Below are 21,304 nucleotides of genomic sequence, written 5' to 3'. Positions count from 1 at the left end.
AAATTGGTACAGGAAAAAAGGAAGAAATCATTCTCAGCCTATCAGTTTTTCTTTCCTTGCATTATAAAACTAGATGATAGAATTCTTATGACTGCTCCTTTGTATAATATAGATTTGTGGATACAAAAAAAATTACACAATTATACTTTGAAATAGTTAATAAAATAAAGAGATGTTTGTATTTGAATAAACAATTTTGAAGTGTTCACACTGGAATGCCATTTTCATTCATTTAAGTGAAGTGACAGTTTATTTTAGGGGAGATGTTTTTCACACTGTATAAATATATAAAAACATTGTAGGTAGCATGATCTTATACATGGAACACTGAAAACTCTACCAAAAGATCTGTTAAAACTAATAAGCACATTCAGGTTAAGTTGCAGGATACAAAATCAACATGCAGAAATCAGTTGTTTCTATATGCTAGCAATGAACTTTCCAAAAAAGACATTAAGAAAACAAATTCATTGCAGTAACATCAACAAGAATAAAATACTAAGGAGTAAAATTAACCAAGGCGGTAAAAGACCTGTATGAAGAAAACTATAAAACGATGGAAGAAATTGAAGAAGACACAAATCAATAGAAAGTTATCCTATGTTAATGGATTGGAAGAATTAATCTTGTTAAAATGTCGCTGCTGCCCAAAGTGATCTACAGATTCAATGCATCCTACATAAAAATTCTGATGGCATTTTTCACAGGTAGGAAAACAATTCTAAAGTCAGTATGGAACCACACAAAACCTGAAATAGCTAAAGCAATCTTGAGCACAAAGAACAAAGCTGGAGGCATCATACTTCCTAACTTCAAACTGTATTACAAAACTATAGTTATCAAAACAATATGGTACCAGCAAAAGAAAATAGACGCATAGTCATTAGAACAGAATAGAGAGCCCAGAAATAGAACCACACATGTATACAGTCAACTTGCCTTTGAAAGAGCACCAGGAATGCACAGTGGGGAAATGATAGACTCTTCAATTAATGGTGTTGGTGAAAATGGATATCCACATGCAAAAGGATGAAATTGGACTCTTGTATTACATCACACACAAAAATCAACACAAAATGGATTAAACATTTAAAAGTAAGACCTGAATCTCTAACACTCCTAGAGGAAAACATAGGGAAAAAGCTCTTTGGTGTTGGTCTTGAGAATGGTTTCTGGGATTTGACACCAGGCAACAAAAGCAAAATTTGCAGGCAAAAGCAAAATTAAACTATTGGGACTACATCAAAAACAAAAAGTTTCCCTATAACAAAAGAAAAAATAAAACGAAAAAGTGACCTACCGAGTGAGAGAAAATGTTTTCAAATCCTATCTGAAGAGGGAAAAAGTGGACATACTGATCAAAAGGGATAAATTTTCAGTTATAAATTAAGTTCTGGGTACCTAATATATAGCATGGTGACTATAGTTAGTAATACAGTATTGTATACTTGAAACTGCCAAGACAGTAGATCTCAAATTCTCTCACCAGAAAAAGAAAGGTAACTGTGTGAGGTGATGGATGTTTCAGTTAGCTTAATTGTGGTGATCATTTCACAATGTATACATATGTCAAAACATGTTGTACACCTAAAATATATACAATTTTTAGTAATCAAACTTCAATAAAGCTAAAAAAACCAATAAAAAAATGAACTGACAGTTTTTTGAGGAGAGGATTTTCACATTGTAAAAATAGTTTAGTAATCATTATACACAAGTTTATGATGGACAAATTTTAAAACAAAAATATGATTCTTAAATATCACAACCTCAAGGTGGATTATTCCATCAGAATCTAATGAAGGAGTTTTGACTTTTCATGTGAGGGAGACTTTTAATATGTTGGGAATGAAACTTTAGAAAAATATATTTATCAGAACTTTAAGTTTCAATTCAAAGTATCTGAGATTTTTCTTCCTTAAATAATTAAAATTTTTTTTTTTAGTTTGTGGCATAGGTATATTGTCACTGTATTTTTGGCCGCAGGGCATGTGGGATCTCAGTTCCCTGACCAGGGATTGAACCCATGGCCCCTGCGGTGGAAATGTGGAGTCTTAACCACTGGACCGCCAGGGAAGTCCTGTATTTTTGAATTTAAGAAACATAATACATGTTAACCGTATACACAGGCACTGAAGTCGATTTTAAGGAAAATAAAGACACGGTCCTCCCTCTTGGGGTATTTACATTTTAGTTGGTGAAACTAAATTTACATACCTGAGATCAGTAAACAGTAAAAGGCAGTATGTGATCAGGTATCAAAAGTTCTATAAGAATTTAAGAATAAAAGTAACTCTAGAGTGTGATTACTTATTGTAAAGGAAAAAGTGGATATTTAAGACAGGCTTGTTAAAAATATAGAATTTGGTTTGGTGGAAAGGTACAAGGTACAAAGACAGGCTCATCTTTCCATCTTCTGCTCTTCTGCTCATCCAGCACTGTCGAACTATTTGTAGTTTCTCAAGTGTTCTGTGCTCTTTGATAATTCTACCCTTCTGTAGTGTTCTTTGTTTGTTTTTGGAATTCCCTTACTTGTTTGTCAGCCTGACAATTTCTTATCGTTCAAGACTCAGTTCAGATGTCACCTCCTCTGTGATGTCTTCCCTGAACTTTCCTGGGTAGAGTTAGGTGCTTTCTTTTCTTTTCTCCAAGTTCGTAATCATAGTCCTTCTTTCTCTTTCTCTTTCTCTTTCTCTCTCTCTCTGCCCTCACCCCACCCCATGTGTGTGTGTATGTAGTTATAGAGTTATCACATTGCACCATTATCTACTTGTCTGTCTCTTTCACAAGCTTGTGAGCTTTATGAACATGAGGGTTTTGCCATATTTATCTCCAAATCATAGTGCCTGGTGTAATGGTTTTGCACAGTAGCCTGATCATTGGATGAATAAATGGATGGTTGGATAAAAAGAAAGAATTAACCTGGAGTGTATTCATGAGTACTGGGGAAGCTTGTCCAGAGGGAATGTGGATGGTAATAATACTTAGCCCTATTCTTACCAATAGAGCTTGCAATTTATCAGTATTTGGAGATAAGATTGAATAGGCAAAGTAGGACTGGTTGGCAGTGGAAGTTTTAAGAAATAATAGAGTTACAGTTAATAAAATTTCTGAAATTGGTTTTTAACACGCCCATTTTTCAAACACACTGTGCTTTTGTATCTTGTAGTGCTTCCACTTCTCATTCAGAGAATTCAGTGCATACAAAATCAGCTTCTGTTGTATCATCGGATTCCATATCAACTTCTGCAGAGAATTTTTCTCCTGATTTGAGGGTACGTATACTGTTTCTAAGTTCTAGTGAAGTATTTTCTGTTAGCTGTTTGTGGCCACACTATCAATATAACCTTTAACTAATTAAGAAGGAGACACTGATGGAAGTCTCAAAGACCTGAGTCTTTATGTAATATCCCAGAACAGGCCATTCTTCTTTATTTGTAAAAGAAAAATGTATAATTCATCTCTGGGTTTGATATCTTTAAGATAATTAATGAATTTTTTTGTGATATAAAAGATTTTCATGAATACTCCCATAATGCTTTACTCTCAATACTAGCTAATATTTTTTGAGTACTTACCATGTGCCAAGTATTGTTCTAAGTGCTCTAATGAAATATCTCTTGTAATACTTTTAGCAATTCTGTGAGGTAGAAATTATTATTACTACCATTCTACAGATGACAGTAACTCAGAGAGAGATTAAATAACATGTCCAGGGTCTCATAGCCAGTAAATTTAATTGTCAGTATTACAGCTCATGTAGTCCTGTTCTGGAGCTAAGTCACTTAAATATTTGCTATAGTTGCTACATACCTCATTATAGTATGTAGGTATTCCTCTATTTATTAAAGGTCTTGTTGCTATGAAATTAACCATATCAGTGATATCCTGTAGCACTTTGTACATTTTTGGATTCATCTGCTTTTCTATTGCTGCTTGTCTATGAATGTTGGGGAAAATGAATTTCATATGTAGTGATAACCTTTAAACCTTACCTCAAAATCTTTTTATTCTGATCAAGTGACTGCCTTCTCAGTGGTTATACTTTCACAATTTTAACTAAAACGTTGTTTTCATTAATGAAGTCATTTGCTGTTGAGAACATATTGAGAATATATCTTTGTCATGTATTTCATTTTCAAAACCAGAATCTAACAAATGTAAGAAGACAGGTTAGAAGCTTGTGTAAAGGTTTCTGCATATTTGCCATTATTTCTTGTGAAATGTCATAAAATACTAAATTGGGTATAGCAGGACATTAAACATTGCTACAAATGATAAACATTTATCTTTAGAATCTGAATATATGTTGTGCCGGTTAAAAAGGCCTCATAATATCATTAGCTGTTATCTTGAAGCACAGCATACATTTAGGGCAGGGTTTATCATTAATAATAGTGGATATAAGTCCACTGTTGCTTTTCATTAATTTATTACTATTTAAAAATACATATTTGGTATATGTATCTAACCTTGGTTTAGTCATTATATTAATAAAAATACATTAAAGGCCTGTAGGCCTCTTGATAATTTTGAAATTTTTTGGCCTACTTCTGGTCAGATTTTATTAGTTAAAAAATCATCGTTTTTAACTTCTTGTGACTGATAAAGAACTCATATTAGGAATGGGAGAAATGTCGCTTTTATTTTTAGCCTGTGCTTCTATTATTAATATTATATTGTACCTGCTGTTTCTTGCCTAAAATATGTTAAACCATGTGTGTATTCTTGTGAGTGTTAGCTTAGTTTTAAACTACTTAACTAGGCACGGGTGTGAATTGTCAGCTTCTCTGTGTGCAGACCCCCTTTATTTCCTCAGGATGTCATGTATACCATAATAAGAGTGACTGGCTTACATTAGGACAAAATAAGGGTCATAATGTTAATCTGCAGGTTAAATATTATAATTTATTTCTTATTAGATAATTTTTTTTGTTTTTTTTTTTGCATTACACGGGCCTCTCACTGTTGTGGCCTCTCCCGTTGCGGAGCACAGGCTCTGGACATGCAGGCTCAGCGGCCATGGCTCACGGGCCCAGCCGCTCCGCGGCATGTGGGATCTTCCCGGACCGGGGCACGAACCCGTGTCCCCTGCATTGGCAGGCGGACTCTCAACCATTGCACCACCAGGGAAGCCCTAGATAAATTTTTAATTTTAGAACAGGTTTAGATTTACAGAAAAATTGCAAAGATACTACAGAGTTCCCAGATACTTGACATCCAGTTTCCCCTATTATTAATATCTTACATTAGTATGGTACGTTTCTCAAAATTAATGAACCAATGTTGATGCATTATTATTAACTAAAATCAATGCTTTATTCACATATCCTTAGTTTTTACCTAATGTCCTTCTTTTTGTTCCATGGTCCATCCGGGATACCACACTGCATTTAGTAGTCATGTCTCCTTAGGCACGGCACCTCTTGGCTGTGACAGGTTTTGCTTTCTTTCTTTGTTTTTCATGACCCTGTTAGTTTCGAAGAGCACTGGTCAGATACTTTGTAGAATGTCTGGTGTTTTACCCATTATTAGACTGGGATTATGTCTTTTGGGGAAGAAGACCACAGAGGTGAAGAGCCATTTTCATCATATCATATCAAAGGTACATACTATCAACATGATTTGTCACTGTTGATGTTACCATTAATCACTTGGTTGAGGTAGTGTTAGGTTCTTTCACTATAAAATACTCTTTTTTCCCCTTCTTATCCTTACACTATACTCTTTGAAAGGAAGTAACTATGCACAGTCCATGCTTAAGGAGCCCAGACTCTACCTTGTTAGAGTGGAACACCTTTTATTTCTTTTGCATGAGAGATTTGTCTCTTCTCCCTCATTTATTGATTTATGCAATCATTTATTTATATCAGTATAAACTCATGGATATTTATTTTATATATTACAGTCCAGTACTACTTTGTTGCTCAAATTGTTCCAGCTCCAGATTGGGATTTCTTTCAGTCAGATCTTGTGTCCCTTTGACATACTCCCATCATTATGGTGTTTTGCTGTTGTTGTTGATTGTTTTGTTTGTTGTTTGTTTATCAGTTCTTCCTTACTTTCTGTCACTGCAAGATACTCCAAGCTCATCTTGATACTTCCTGCCCCAGTCCTAGAATCATCATCCATTTCTCAGGGAGCCAGATTTCTTTTATTGGAGAATGGTATTAGAAACCAAGATCTGGGCACTATGTGCTCCCTCCCTTCCTTCCTTCCTCTCTCCCTCCCTCCTTTCCCCAAAAAAGGTAACAAAGTACTTTTATTCTCCTGAAGCAAAAGATCATTTGCATACATCCTATTTGGAGATAATGAGTCTGGTGATCATATATGTAAGTTTGTTTGGAGTAGTCTTATTTTATGCTGTTGTCCCTTCAGGTTTTACATTAGACACAAAAATGTCCTGAATTATTGACTCTCTTAGCACTAGGATACTAAGGGAATCTGTTAAATTTATACATCAGGTCCATGACTTCAGGAATTGTCCCCATTAGTGCCTTGTCAATTCAGCATCTTTCACAACTTCGTGGGGCCCTCAGATAATTTTTTTTTTTTTTTTTGCGGTACGCGGGCCTCTCACTGTTGTGGCCTCTCCCGTTGAGGAGCGCAGGCCCCGGATGTGCAGGCTCAGCGGCCGTGGCTCACGGGCGCAGCCGCTCCGCTGCACGTGGGATCCTCCCGGACCGGGGCACGAACCCGTGTCCTCTGCATCGGCAGGTGGACTCTCAACTACTGCGCCACCAGGGAAGCCCAACTCAGATAATTTTTAATAGACAAATGAAGAGACAATTGTTAAATGTTAAATTAAGGAGAAGATGGTTTTGGGCAGCCAAAGGTTAACCGTACTTTCCACAGTAGAGTGCCTGAAAGGACAGAGAAAAAAGAAAAAACTAATATGCTTAGGCTGACTGTTTTCCTGTTTCCTCATTTTAAAAGATATCCTTGATTATTAGATATAATCTTTACCTTAATCACAGTCTTTTTTTCAGTTGTGGAAGGGAAATGAAGGAGTAACATTTAATATCATTTTAAAAATGCAGCCTGATTTCAAACGTATGTGTAGGGTGGAGGAAAAACATACTTCTAATAATTGAAAAAAGTGTAGTGTGCTACCTGGATAAATATTTATACACGCCTTATCTCATTTAACTTTCACAACAATCCTGTGAGACAGATATCACTACCCCGTTTGACAAAGAGCAACCTGATATTCAGAAGAGCTGAATTAAATCATGTGCTTAAAGGCACACAGCTGGGTGTTGCCCTTGTATTGATATGTGGTCTCAGATTGGTCATATTCCTGTACAGCACATTATCCAGAGAGACTATTCTCCCATGATTTTGTTGCTAAGTTTTTTCAAATGTGAAGTGCAATTTTCTTAATTAAAAAGAGTAACTTTAACACATTTTTGAGGTAGAAATAGCAGTTTTCAATATCCCTTAATAAGTGAGAATTGCTTTTCTAATTAATCATAAAAGATGGTTTTTCTAATAATATCTGATCTCTCCCCCTTCTCAATTTTGTTAGTTGATGATATTTGGCTTTTATTATGTATACCTTTAGTGGCTATAAAATGGTAGTGTTCTAGTAAATTATAGGTGCAACTAACTGCAGACAGCTATGTTGTTCTTTGACCATGGTTTGGCTCTATTTATGAGATGAGGGGCTTGGTATGGTAGTTTGAACATCATCATTCACAGACGATTTGAAGTTGGTTAACCTCTAGGCTTTGAGTTCTCCACATAGCCTCATGTTTATCTCTGCCCTGAGCCTCAACATTTTAGAAGCTCTGTTAGTAACAACTTTTTTTTTTTTTTTTTTTTTGCGGTACGCGGGCCTCTCACTGTTGTGGCCTCTCCCGTTGTGGAGCACAGGCTCCGGACACGCAGGCTCAGCGGCCATGGCTCACGGGTCCAGCCACTCCGCGGCATTGTGGGATTTTCCCGGACCGGGGCACGAACCCGTGTCCCCTGCATCGGCAGTGCGGACTCTCAACCACTGCGCCACCAGGGAAGCCCCAGTAACAACTTTTAAATAGAAGTGTAAAGAACATAATGCATTGAAAAGCTAATCCTGCTTCATTAAAAATATTAAATTGAATTGTATAGGTTTTCTGCTGCAGGCACCATGAAGTGACACTTTCCTGAAAGGTTAGTGTTGTAGTGGAGTAACAGCTGTGAAAGCTTCTGTTATGAATTTCTTAGTCAAGCAAGATTCTTTGCTCCTACATCAGTAAAGCAGAATGGAAAATCAGTGGGGGTAGTGGACTTTTCTAGATATCTTGAACTTATATTTACTCAGGTGGAATTCTATTTGTGGTACTTTTTCACCCTGTGAGCCTTGTTTGTTGTGGAAAAAGTCATATACAGATTTAATCCAGTAGATGTATTTCTAAAAAGTTGAGCACAAACTTAGGCTTGATAAATTGAATCCTCAGTAACATTAGGGTTTTCTCTTTGCTTCATTTGTTCTTCACTTGGTAGTGCAGCCTATTTAATTTCATTTAAAAAACTTAAAATCCTTTCATATAGAATTTTTAATAAATTACTTTAAAATAAATTTGCAATTTTTAAATCAGACTTTCTTTAATAAGAACATATTTTTAAAGTTTGACAGTAGAATTAAGAACCTAGGGAATTTGTGTTTGGTTGATTTATTTGCTCACTGAAGACTAAAATCCCATGAAATACAGGATTTTAAAATTCAAATGCACAACTCTATTTATTTATAAATAGTATAAATTTTAATTAGTATTTATACTATTTAATAGTATAAATAGTAATTAGTATAGCATTGGGCTTTAAGCGAAGTATGTTCCTTAAATGGTGGTGATTAAAAGATAAGGTAAAAGTCAGGCTACGCAGTACCCCCTTTCCTTTGTTGATGCCTGTGATATGGCACTTACACGGATGTTTGTCTACAATTCAAAATCAAATATTAAAATGAAATCGTATTTTTTTTTTTTTTTTTTTTTTTGTGGTATGTGGGCTTCTCACTGTTGTGGCCTCTCCTGTTGCGGAGCACAGGCTCCGGACGCGCAGGCTCAACGGCCATGGCTCATGGGCCCAGCCGCTCTGCGGCATGTGGGATCTTCCCGGACCGGGGCACGAACCCATGTCCCCTGCATCGGCAGGCAGACTCTCAACCACTGCGCCACCAGGGAAGCCCCTATTCTTTGTTTTTTATCTCTATTTTAGAAGGCCTATTTGATCTCAGAAAATATATATATATATATATATATATTTATATAGTTTATGTATACATAAATATATATGAGATAAATGTTAATAATATTTTGGGTTTTGTTCTTAACCATCTGCCCTTGAAATATTTAATGGGCTTAAATCAAGCAAGTGTGATTGTCCTTTCAAAATTTGTGTTATATTGTTCATATTTCTTTATGAACCAAAGGTCAGAGATAATTGGATTATTTCTTATCTAGAGTGTGTACATGAATGTAATATTGACATATTCTGTAAGTATGCAAATCTAGTTGGAATGAGTTTAAGGCTCATAGAGCAGATGTTAGGTAAACAGAGAACAGTGTCTATTATACATAGTTATTTAAATAGCCAGAGCAAAACTGATTGAAGTTAGCACTTATTATGATTAATACCACCACCCCTCATACCAACATCAACTCTTGAGAGCCTAGGAATTGAAAAGAACATCTTAGCAAAATAAAGGATATTCACCAAAACTCCACAGTAAGCCTCATACTTAATGGGAAGATGTTAGAAGCATTTCCTTTAAACTTAGAAACCTGATGATGATTTCTATCACCACTTTTATTCAACATTATGCTAGGAGTCCTAGCCAGTAAAATAGGAAAAGAATAAATAATGTAAGAAATGAAAGGAAGAAACAAAAGTTTTATTATTTATGAATGATTGTATATACAGAAGACTTAAGAAAAATCTATATGTATAGTGGAAAAGGAGGTAGCAAATCCATGATTATTATATGTTAGGTACTATGACAAAGGTATACCTTGGGAGCAGAAAGGGCAGAACATTCTAAAGCAGTTTACATTATAAGTAAATAAAGTACTACTACATTTAAACATACTTAAAGAAAAAACTTGGAGGGCATTTACAAAAACAAGAATTTAAAGAAAAATAAATGTTCTGGAAAGAAAAAGAGAATATACTATAAGATATATACAGATAAGATATATCTGTTGTCCTGTCTTGTATCCTTAGAACTCCATATTTAGAATGTGGAAGGTACCCAGGAAAAGTGTTTTGACTAATCAGTTGAAGAGAATGAGAAATACAAAGTTACTTTCTCTTTTAGCAGAATGTCATATCTTTTGAAAAATGCTCATTTCCCCTTTACTTTCCATTGTTAACAGTCCCCTAGTTCTTATATCTGATAGGCTTGTCTTTGTCTGATGCAGCTAATGCACTACCATAAGGCTAATCTTCCTCTGACGTCACTTCCATATGTGATACACTGTTTAAAAATTCTTCAAGGGGATCCCCGTTTCTTACAGTAGTGAGTTCAGACTTCTAAGCCTTGTGTTCAGGGTTCTGTGTGTTTGATCCCATCACAACTATCACACTGTATCTCTAACTGTCCCCAAGTGTAATCCCACCCCGATAGATAGGGATTCTTCTTTTAGTCCCTTACACAATATGTGCTCATTCACACTTCCATTCATGATCACTCACTCACACATCTGGAATGTACTTCTCTTCTTCAGTGAAACAAATCATGGTCAGCCCGTTTATCATAGACTCAGTCCCATCTCTGACCCTTCTAGCTCATTATGATCTTTTTTTTTCTGATGGGAGATATTTAGATAAAAATCAGAGAGGGAACAATGTTGAAAAAGCTTTGAAGAAATTATATGAGGAAAATTTGGAAGAGAGACAGTCACTAATTCAATTCCTTCATCACACTTGGAAATGTTCACAGTTGTCTCATTTCCATGCTTAACAGAGAAATGACTTCAGACCACACCCTCATGATTTCCATTTTACTGAAACTTTTCTCTCAAAAATTACCTGACTCATATTTGTAAAATTTTGTATCTTTTATAATAACCTTGAGAGTTTTTTTTTATTATAAAAGTAATACAGTGTACTAATTTGTGGGAAATAGAAATAGGATTAAGGAAAAAATAAAAATCACCAGTGCCTCTACTACTGTCACCATTACTCTTAGTATTTGGTACACAAAAGAATCTTCCTTAAAAGTTTTACGTAGAACTTTTACAGTTACAAGATTGGGTATCAGGGTAAAATCTCTTCAACTCTACTCACCACAAGTTCATGATGTTAGCAGTTGGCTAAGCTATAGTAAGTAGGGTCTTAGATGCTATACTGTTGAGTAGTCTATAGCATGTTTATTGGGTTTGTAATTATTTTGATGTGATTTGCAGATTATATTGCAGGTATTATTAACCCCTTTAAGGCTTAAAAGAATAAAAGCTCTGAATTAACTCTGTTAAGAGTTTTAGTAAAAAGAGCCAAATAATTATAATAGAAACATATATAGAGATTATTAAAAAATTAGAATGTATGGAAAAATTGATAAACATAAAAGTATATTTAATATAGTCGTGATGCAACAGGAATAATAGTGACTATATTCAGTTGACAGTAAGGAGATAAAGAAAGTGTTTGTGCCTAAAGTATATTTAATTAGGTAGAACACTTATTAACATGATCCTGATGCTGGAGTAGAGAATGTTTCACACTTCAAAGCTAAGCATAGTAAAAGTGCTGCTGATATAACTTCCTTTACAAGACAGAGAGGGTTCCACATAATTATCTTTATATATGCAGAAAAGACATTTAATAAAGAGTATTTGACCAAATTTAACCTGTTTCAGGTTTTTAGAACTTCTAATTAGAAGGGAATAGGTAAATACTTCTTAAGCATTGTGCCTAATATTAAAACATTAGAAGTAGTCCCATTAAAGAACAAGACAGGGTACCTACTATCATGCCTGTGTTATTTAGCAGTCTTTATAAGTAATGTCTGATGCAGTTAGATTAGAGAAATATAGTCTGCCCCCTGAATCCACAGGTTCCTTATCAGCAGATTCAACTAACTGCGGATTGAAAATATTTGGGGAAATAAATTCCAGAATTTTCAAAAAACAAAACTTGAATTTGCCATTCACCGGCAACTATTTACATAGCACTTACATTTTATTAGAATTTTTTTCAGTAGTGTAGAATTGATTTAAAGTATGTGGGAGAATTTGCGTAAGTTATATGCAAATATTACGCCATTTTATAAAAGGGCCTTGAGGATCCTCAGATTTTGGTATCCAGTGGGGGTCCTGGAACCAATCCCTTGTGGATACCAAGGGACAACTGTACATTGGAGACATATTACTGAAAAGGAGCATTCTTTTTACCTGGAAGTTAAGAAAATCAAATGAAAATTATTAGAAACAAAAGACTAATCAGGTGACTGCTTACAAAAAGAAGCTTGGAAGTCATCTGTCCTAACAAACAAGTAAAAAGCCAAAAAGTTGAAATTTAACTCTTCTTAGATCCATCAGAGAATTGAGATCACAGGACAAATGGCTGTCTCCCAAATTAGAGAGACAGGCAGAACAGAAACCCGTCAGCAGAAACTGTCTCTGGAACCAGTAAGGGGCAGGACAACTTAAACTGTAATTGACAAATTGCTGGCGGATCAGCGTGGACAAGACTGAGAGTTAAATACTCAAGGGGGTCCCAGTCTTAGGGTGGGCCTTCATAGTTTTGTGAGTTTTACCTATAGGAGCCCTACCAGGTTCTCACAGTGAAGACTGAGAAAAACCTCTCTTGCTTCTGGCAGAGGGAGGGGAAAAGCAGCTATTTTGAAAATGTCCAGAACATTCTATTCTTCTTAACAAGGCCTGCCCTCAAAAGAAACTATTTTACTAGCCCAGCCTACGGGCTTTATGAGAGCCTAACTGACCTGGGGGAAGGGAAATACCCAATTCCAGCCTCCTCTAACCTTCCCCATGGGAGAAGAGAAATACAGACTTTAGCACCCTCTAGCCAACCTGTCCTGTCTGGGGGTGGGAGGGGTGGAGGGACAAAGAAGCACTTGTAAACATCACACTGCAGGGGCACAAGCTCACTAAAAGACAGAGGACTATGGGATTCAGTCATAGGACTATAGAACATTTCCCCTCCCACCTCCTCACCTCACTATGACATCATTAGGGACCTGTTTATCTCAGTTCTTTTTACGTGGTGCATCATGTCCAACTTTCAGCAAAACATTACAAGGCATACTAAAAGCCAAAATTGATATGTAAGGATCAACAGCTTTCTATTATAAAAATACTTATAAATATCAGGAAGGGAAAGGTCCTATTTATAATAACAATTAAAAATATAAAATATCCAGGAATAAACTTAAGATATAGGAAGAAACTATATGAAGAAACTTTAAAACTCTGCTGAGTAATATAAAAGAATACTTAAATAAATGGAAAGTCATACTTTGTTTTTTTGATAGAAAGGCTCAATATTGTTCAGATTTTAATTCTTGCTTATTTTGTAAATAATATGGTTAAGACTTCACAAGCTGATTCTCAAATTTGTAATGACAAAAGTCTGGAAACAATAGAAATGTTTTTTGCTTAGGGGGATGGTTAAATAAATTTTGTGTTTACAATTGTATACTACGTAGTATTTGGAAAGAAAAAATGGATTTTCATATGTGGATATGAAAATATGTTCAAGATAGATTAAAAAATTCAGGACAGAAGAGTGTGTTTAAGTTTCCATTTGCTGGGAATTGTTGGGGGAGGTCTAGAAGAAGCTGCGGATACATAAAGAGGGGTATTAATTAGAGGCAGGTAGAATGAAAACAGGGAGATATGTTTGGAGGCGGTTTGTACAATTCCAAGTAAAAATTGATAAAGGGCATGCACTAGAGTAATGACAATGCAGAGTAAAGGACAGGTTTGAAAAAATATTTATGTGGACGTAATGTGTTTAAGCTGCCTGAGTATTGCAGATTGGGGGAGAGAGGAGTCAAAGATGATGACTCTACGTTTCAAACCTGGTGACAATTTATGGGTTCACTTCTTTTCTATCGGACTGCCCCTCCTTTGTGTACTTGCTGTTCCTCTCTCCTCAGCTAAACAAGGTGACCGTAATATGTCCTTCATCACTTGCTCACCCCCTAACTCCCTACTCCTGTCTTCCTTATGCTCTTTCTTTCTCATAACTTCAGCTATCGTCACTTTATGGATGACTCCCATATCTTTACCTCTGGTTGTGATCTCTTTCTCAGCCTCTGATCCATCGTATCACTTGCTTGCTATACAGTTACAGTAGGATGCTATTATGTCATGGTCATAGTCTTAGTTCAGTCATACATCTGTTCAAGTTCATCTGCTGTTGTGAGGTATATGTCACCTTGGAAAAGTTGCTTAACTTCTTTAAGGGTCAATTACCCCATTTAGAAATGGGAATAAAACCACTACTTCTCTTTCAAGGTATTATAAGCAGTAAATGAGTAATGATCTTCTAAAAGCAGTGCATTAACCAGGTCAGGTCATGATGATGTCTTCTGTGTATGAGGTAAAATGAAAGTAATGAGATAATATTTTATCTACCTACCTATCTACTTCTGTTTGTTTTTGGCAGAAATTGATATAAGCCATCCTTTACTGGGAAGAAGTGTTCTTTATCACAGGATTATATCATTCTAACCTTTTGGTTTTAAAAGTCTCCTTTCTTTTATGAAATGATATTGGTCATAGATGGTAGTTTTTTTTTTTTAATTTTTAAAATTTATTTATTTTTGGCTGCGTTGGGTCTTCGTTGCTGCGCGCGGGCTTTCTCTAGTTGCGGCGCGTGGGCTTCTTATTGTGGTGGCTTCTCTTGTTGTGGAGCATGGGCTCTAGGTGCCCTGGCTTCAGTAGTTGTGGCACGTGGGCTCAGTAGTTGTGGCTTGTGGGCTCTAGAGCAGAGCGCAGGCTCAGTAGTTGTGGCACGTGGGCTTAGTTGCTCTGCGGTATGTGGGATCTTCCCGGCCCAGGGCTTGAACCCGTGTCCCCTGAATTGGCAGGCGGATTCTTAACCACTGCGCCACCAGGGAAGTCCCAATGGTAGTTGTTATTGTGGTTATTTTAATGTCCTAAGTTATTTTTTTTTAAATAGTTGCAGCCCTATGTTTTTTTTTTTTTTTGCGGTATACGGGCCTCTCACTGTTGTGGCCTCTCCCGTTGCAGAGCACAGGCTCCAGATGCGCAGGCTCAGCGGCCATGGCTCATGGGCCCAGCCGCTCCGCAGCATGTGGGATCTTCCTGGACCGGGCCACGAACCCGTTTCCCCTGCATCAGCAGGAGTCTCAACCACTGTGCCACCAGGGAAGCCCTGCAGCCCTATGTTATTCCCCTCCTCAACCTCCACAGTTTCTCCTATTTACATCCTATTTACATATTAGTGTGGTGCATTTGTTATAATTGATGAACCAATATTGACACATAATAATATTAATTAAAATCTGTAGTTTACATTAGGGTTCAGTCTTTGTGTGGTACATTCTATGGGTTTTGACAAATGTATAATGACATGTTTCCACCATTACTGTATCATACAAAGTAGTTTAACTACCCTAAAAGCACTCTTTAATCCACCTATTTGTCTCCCCCGCTTCTCCCTGAACCCCTGACTACCACTGATCTTTTTACTGTCTCCATAGTTTTGCTTTTCCAGAATGTCATATAGTTGGAATCATCTAATACATAGCCAGATTGGCTTCTTTTACTTAGCAGTATGCCCTTGAGATTCCTCCATATCTTTTTGTGGCTTGATAGCTCATTTCTTCTTATCACTAAATAATATTCCTTTGTATTGATGTACCACAGTTTGTTTATCCATTCACTCACTGAAGGACTTTTCTGTTGCTTCCAAGTTTTGGCAGTTATGAACACCTTGCATTTTAAGATTTAAACTTGAAAATTTTTCTTGATATTAGGTGTGTTATTCCTAGGGCTGCTGTAACAGAATATACAAACTGAGTGGCTTAAAACAACAAAAATTTATTCTCTCACAGTTCTGGAGTATGTAATAAATATATATATATATATAGATATAGATCTTCATCCTTAAATCTTGGTCACAGCTCCTAAAACTTTTGTCATTTTCTAAGTGATAAGAGCCATAGGAGCATCTTTTGTTATAATTTTTTGTCTCTGTTTCCAGAGTGATAAAAGTAAAAGCATCTTTTGTTATTCATAACACACCCCTTTGGATCACACCTGAGTTTATATTAATGAATGACTTTTGGAAAGCCTCTAAGGATGGGGCCTGGTTGTCAGGAGAATCCACCTTTGATTAGGTTTGGACCTTTCAGCCCCCTCCCATCTCTGGGGAGGGGAGAGGGGCTGGAGGTTTAGTTAATCACTAATGGCCAGTAATTCAATCAATCATGTCTAAGTAATGAAGCCTCCATAAAAATACCCTTATCCATAAAAATACCCTTACTGAAGGGGTTTAAAGAGCTTCCAGACTGGTGAACACTTTGAGGTTCTGGGAGAGTAATATGCCCAGACAGGGCATGGAAATTCCACACAGCCTCATACCCCATTCCTTGCCATATGTAGGTCTTCCATCTGGTTGTTTCTGAGTTCTGTCCTTCATAATAAACTGGCGAATGTAGGTAAGGTGTTTCCCTGAGTTTTGTGAACCATTTTAGCAAATTATTGAACCCAAGGAGGGGTTGTGGGAACCCTTGATTTATGAACGATTGGTCAGAAGTACAGTTGGCAACCTGGGACTTGAGATTAGTGCTTGAAGTAGGGGGCAGTCTTGTGGGACTAAGCCCTTACAGTGTGAAGTCTGCACTAACCATGGGTGATAGTGTAGTAACTGAATTATAGGGCACCCAGTTGGTATTCGCTGAGAATTGGAGAATTACTTGGTGTGGGAAAAAACACACATCTGGTGTCAGAAGTGTTGAGAGTAGAGGATTGAAAAACAGTGATTTTTGTTTCTTTCTCACAATCTAAAATCAAGGTGTTGAGAGGGTTGGTTACTTCTGAGGGTTCAGAGGAAGAATCTGTTTGATACCTCTTTTCTTGCTGCCGGGGAGGACCAACGATCCTTGGTGTTCCTTGCCTTGTAGATCCATCACTCCAGTCTCTGCCTCCATCTTCATATGGCTTTATCCTGGTATCTCTGTGTCTTCTAGGGATGTCTTCTTATATGGACAACAGTCATATTGGATTAGGGGTCCACCCTATCCAGTATATCCTCGTTTAACTAATTACATCTGCATTGACTCTGTTTCCAAATAAGGTCATGTTCCAAGGTGCTGTCAGTTAGTACCTCAAACTGTGTTTATTGAGGGGCACAGTTCAACCCATAGCATGAAGTGATGCTTTCCAGAATGTTCCTCTGTAGATACTCGCCCCTTTTTTGTTGTTGTTCAATCATTGATGGTGATGTAATATTATCCATATCTTACTAATTGTGGTTTCAGCTGAAAACCAGTGTCCTTGGCAGTGTTATAAAAAGAACGGGCTTCCTTGTGCTTGAATTTGGATGTACTTTCAAATATGTAACCAGTAAGATCCATCCCAGACGCCAGTCTGTGCCTCTTCAGAGTTTGGTTTGTATGATTCATTTGCATACTTTGTGGTTTGTCAGTGAAGTATAAAAATAGAATAAAGTGAAATTGATGTAAAATAATTTTCTTTAATAGAATTATCCAATGAAGAGTAAGTTCATTTTTTTCTTCACAGTTATAGTACATAAAGAAGCTGTGAGAGATAGTGTATAACTTCTACAGACTCATTTTTCCCTTTCAGGTGATTATAATTTAGTGTTTTGCAAATTTCAGAAAAATTCTTTCCTATCTTTCTGTCATCTGACATTCCATGTGAAAACTGACCCATAAACTTGCCAACTTCCAGATCATCATTATAGACAAGGTTTCTGAATTTCCTTTACAGTAATTTCCTGATCAGAGAGAAGGAGAGAAGGGGAGGTAGGTTAGAGTTGCATGGAAAGTTACTGAGCATTTCAAAAATAGTTTGATAAAGAGGGCATGGAAGAAAATGGGGGGAAAAAAAACATGGTTGGGAGAGAGCAAAACTGAATTATGTTTTAGGAATAAAAAATTATACATTTCAATCTGTGTGTTTTTTTCCACCAGTAAGATTTTAATGTGATCAGTACACTTTTCTTGATAGTTAAGAAAAGGATTAAATATTGTATTAGGTGCTAGTAAAGAGCAGATTTTATATAATCTTATCTATTGATATAGCCAGAGCTCTTGAGGCAGGCCAGCATCTAATGCATCTGATAGTAACAGAATGGATAGCCACTTAGTAACGTGACTTTGGTCCAGTATGAGAAAGTGTTTTATGTATTCCAGGGGGTTTCTTCTGGGGGGAATTTCTCTCTTCCTCTCATATCTGAGGGTTATATAACTTTTTCTCTGCTGAAGACAGTTCCATGTGAATGCTGACAAACTTAATGAATCTGTCTGGCTTTGCTGTCTTAGTTTCTGTACTCTCATTTTAGGAAGGTAGGACCCTGGTGTTTCTGAGTTGACCTCTTGTTTTGACCTTAACTCCTTTCTTTGTTTAATCTGCATTTCTTTTTTCGTTACTGACATATCTGAAATGCAGTTCTCTTCAAGTAAAAAGCAGCCTGTATTACTCAATAATTGCTTGTATTTTTTTTTTATAAACCTAGGGTCAAATTTGATCACTTCTTCCAACAAGCTATTTCATATGCGTCTTTATTTCTCCTACCACAGACTAATCCAGGATTTTGATATTTCTGTCCTAGATTATTATCCTTTCATCTTTATCATATACAGTTTTGTGCACCTTTATGACCATGCCGTTTACCTCTATCAGAAACCTGCAGTGGTTTTCCTTAACATGACTGGTCAAGTTTAAAATCCTTACTCTCCCCACTCCCCCCATATTTTATTATAAACATTTCCAAACACACTATTGAGTTGTATCAATTCTCTGTATATTCAATATTAACCCCTTATCAGATACATGATTTGCAAATATTTTCTCCCATTTGGTAGGTTGTCTTTTTTTGTTGTTGATGGTTTCCTTCGTTGTGCAGAAGCTTTTTAGTTTGATATAGTCCCACTTGTTTATTTTTGCTTTTTTTGCCTTTGCTTTTGGTGTCAAATCCAAAAAATCATTGCCAAGACTGATGTCAAGGAGCTTATCCTTTATATTTTCTTCTAGGAATTTTATGCTTTCAGGTCTTACATTCAAGTCTTTAATTCCTTTTGAGTTGATTCTTGTGTATGGTGTAAGATAGGAGTCTATTTTCACTCTTTTGCATTTGGCTGTCCAGTTTTCCCAGCACTATTTGTTAAAGAGACTGTCCTTTCCCCATTACATATTCTTGACAATTTTGTTGTAAATTAATTGACCATAGATGAGTGGGTTTATTTCTGTGCTCTCTATTCTGTTCCATTGATCTATGTGTATTTTTAATGCCAGCACCACCCTGTTTGACTACTATAGCTTTGTAATATAGTTTGAAATCAGGAAGTATGCCTCCAGCTGTGTTCTTTCTCAAGATTTCTTTGGCTATTCAAGATCTTTTGTGGTTTCATACAAATTTTAGTGTTTTTTTTTGTATTTCTGTTGAAAAATGCCAGTGGAATTTTGATAGGGATTGCTTTGAACTTTCTATGTTTTTAGTGTTAAAATTTACCTCTTTTTATATTGTGTATTCATGAAGAAATTATACTGACTCTAGTTATTTTTAATAGTCTTTTCCTTTAAACTATATAATGTTGAAAGTTATGTGGTCAACACACCATCCTGTTACAGAATTAGAATTTTCTGAACCTCGCTGTATATTTACCTTTATCAGTGAATTGTATATTTTCATGTTACTATTAGTGTCTTTTCATTTCAGCTTGAAGAATTCCTTTCAGCATTTTTTGTAAGGTAGATCTAGTGGTGATAATTTTATATGGCTGATCTAGCTTTTATTCATCTGGAAATGTCTTCATTTCTGAAGGATACCTTTGTTGGATAGAGTATTCTTAGCTGGCAATTTTTTCCTTTCAGCACTTTGAATATATCATTCGTTCCACTCTCTCCTGGCCTGAAACGTTTCTGCTCAGAAATCTGCTGATAGCCTAATGGGGGTTCCTTTGTAGTTTACAATCTTTATCTTACGGCTCTTAGGATTTTCTCTTTGTCTTTGATTTTTTTTTTTTTTTTTTTTTTTTTTTGCGGTATGCGGCCCTCTCACTGTTGTGACCCCTCCCGTTGTGGAGCACAGGCTCCAGACGTGCAGGCTCAGCAGCCATGGCTCACGGGCCCAGCCGCTCTGCGGCATGTGGGATCTTCCCGGACCGGGGCACGAACCCGTGTCCCCTGCATCAACAGGCGGACTCTCAACCACTGCGCTACCAGGGGAAGCCCTGTCTTTGATTTTTGACAGTTTGAGTATAATGTGTCTTGGAGAAAATAATTTTGAATTGAAACAATGGGGGATCTATTAGCTTTATGAACTTCAGTGTCCAACGTTCTCCCCAGGTTTGGGAAGTTTAGAGCCATTATTTTTTTTTAATAAGCTTTATTCCCCCTTTCTTTTCTCTTCTCCTTCTGGAACTCCAATGATTCTGCTATTGATTCTTTTGATAGTGTTCCATAGATCATGTAGGCCCTCTCTATTCTTTTTCATTCTTTCTTTTTTGTTCTCCTCTGACTGGGTTATTTCAAAGTTCCTATCCTCTAACTCATGGATTCTTATCTTCTGACTGTTCTGTTCTGTTGTTGATGCTTTCTTTTGCATTCTTCATTTCATTCATTGAATTCTCAGCTCCAGAATTCATGTTTGGTTCTTTTAATGATTTCTGTCTCTGTTTATTTCTCATTTTGATCATGTATTGTTTTCCAGATTTTGTTAAATTGTCTCTTTATTTTCTTGTAGGTCTTTGAGTTTCCTCAAATGTCTATTTTGAATTCTTTACTGGATAAATCACAGATCTCTGTGTCTTTGCCTTCAGTTACTGGGGGATAATTATGATCTTTTGGTAATGTCACAGTTCCTTTATTCTTCATGTTCCTTGTAGTTTTACATTGCTGTTTTGGCATTTGAAGTAAGTTGCTTCCTCCAATCTTTACTAGCTGAGAGATACTTTTTGTTGATCCTACGTGTTCTGGGGCTTTCTGTGACCTTGTATGGGTACATCAGCTCCACACTTCTTGCTCCCTCTGGTGGCAGAACTGTTAAGCTTGTATGTCTTTAAATCTTACTGTGACCCAGGCTGGCTGTTGATTAATCTCTCTTTCATTTTCCAGAGGGTGGTGCTACAGCTCAAGATTGTGGT

General features: G+C 36.5%; 1 protein-coding gene across 7 annotated transcripts in view; it reads left to right on the top strand.

The window, feature by feature from the left end:
* The window catches only part of MTMR2 (myotubularin related protein 2), a 108,341-nt gene that overhangs the window by 34,926 nt on the left and 52,111 nt on the right, over positions 1-21,304 (top strand). For 6 of the 7 annotated variants that reach the window (XM_067750762.1, XM_067750763.1, XM_067750756.1 and 3 more), the window contains one exon: positions 3,170-3,275. In XM_067750762.1, coding sequence (XP_067606863.1) covers positions 3,170-3,275 — 106 coding nt within the window. Of the gene's footprint in view, positions 1-3,169; positions 3,276-17,562; positions 17,585-21,304 lie in introns of those variants that run through there. The other variant, XM_067750761.1, reaches the window with a different exon arrangement.

Source organism: Pseudorca crassidens, chromosome 9, assembly GCF_039906515.1.
Source record: "Pseudorca crassidens isolate mPseCra1 chromosome 9, mPseCra1.hap1, whole genome shotgun sequence".
Taxonomy (NCBI): domain Eukaryota; kingdom Metazoa; phylum Chordata; class Mammalia; order Artiodactyla; family Delphinidae; genus Pseudorca; species Pseudorca crassidens.
The sequence above is the reverse complement of the archived record's forward strand: the minus strand, read 5'-3'. Positions and strand labels throughout refer to the sequence as shown.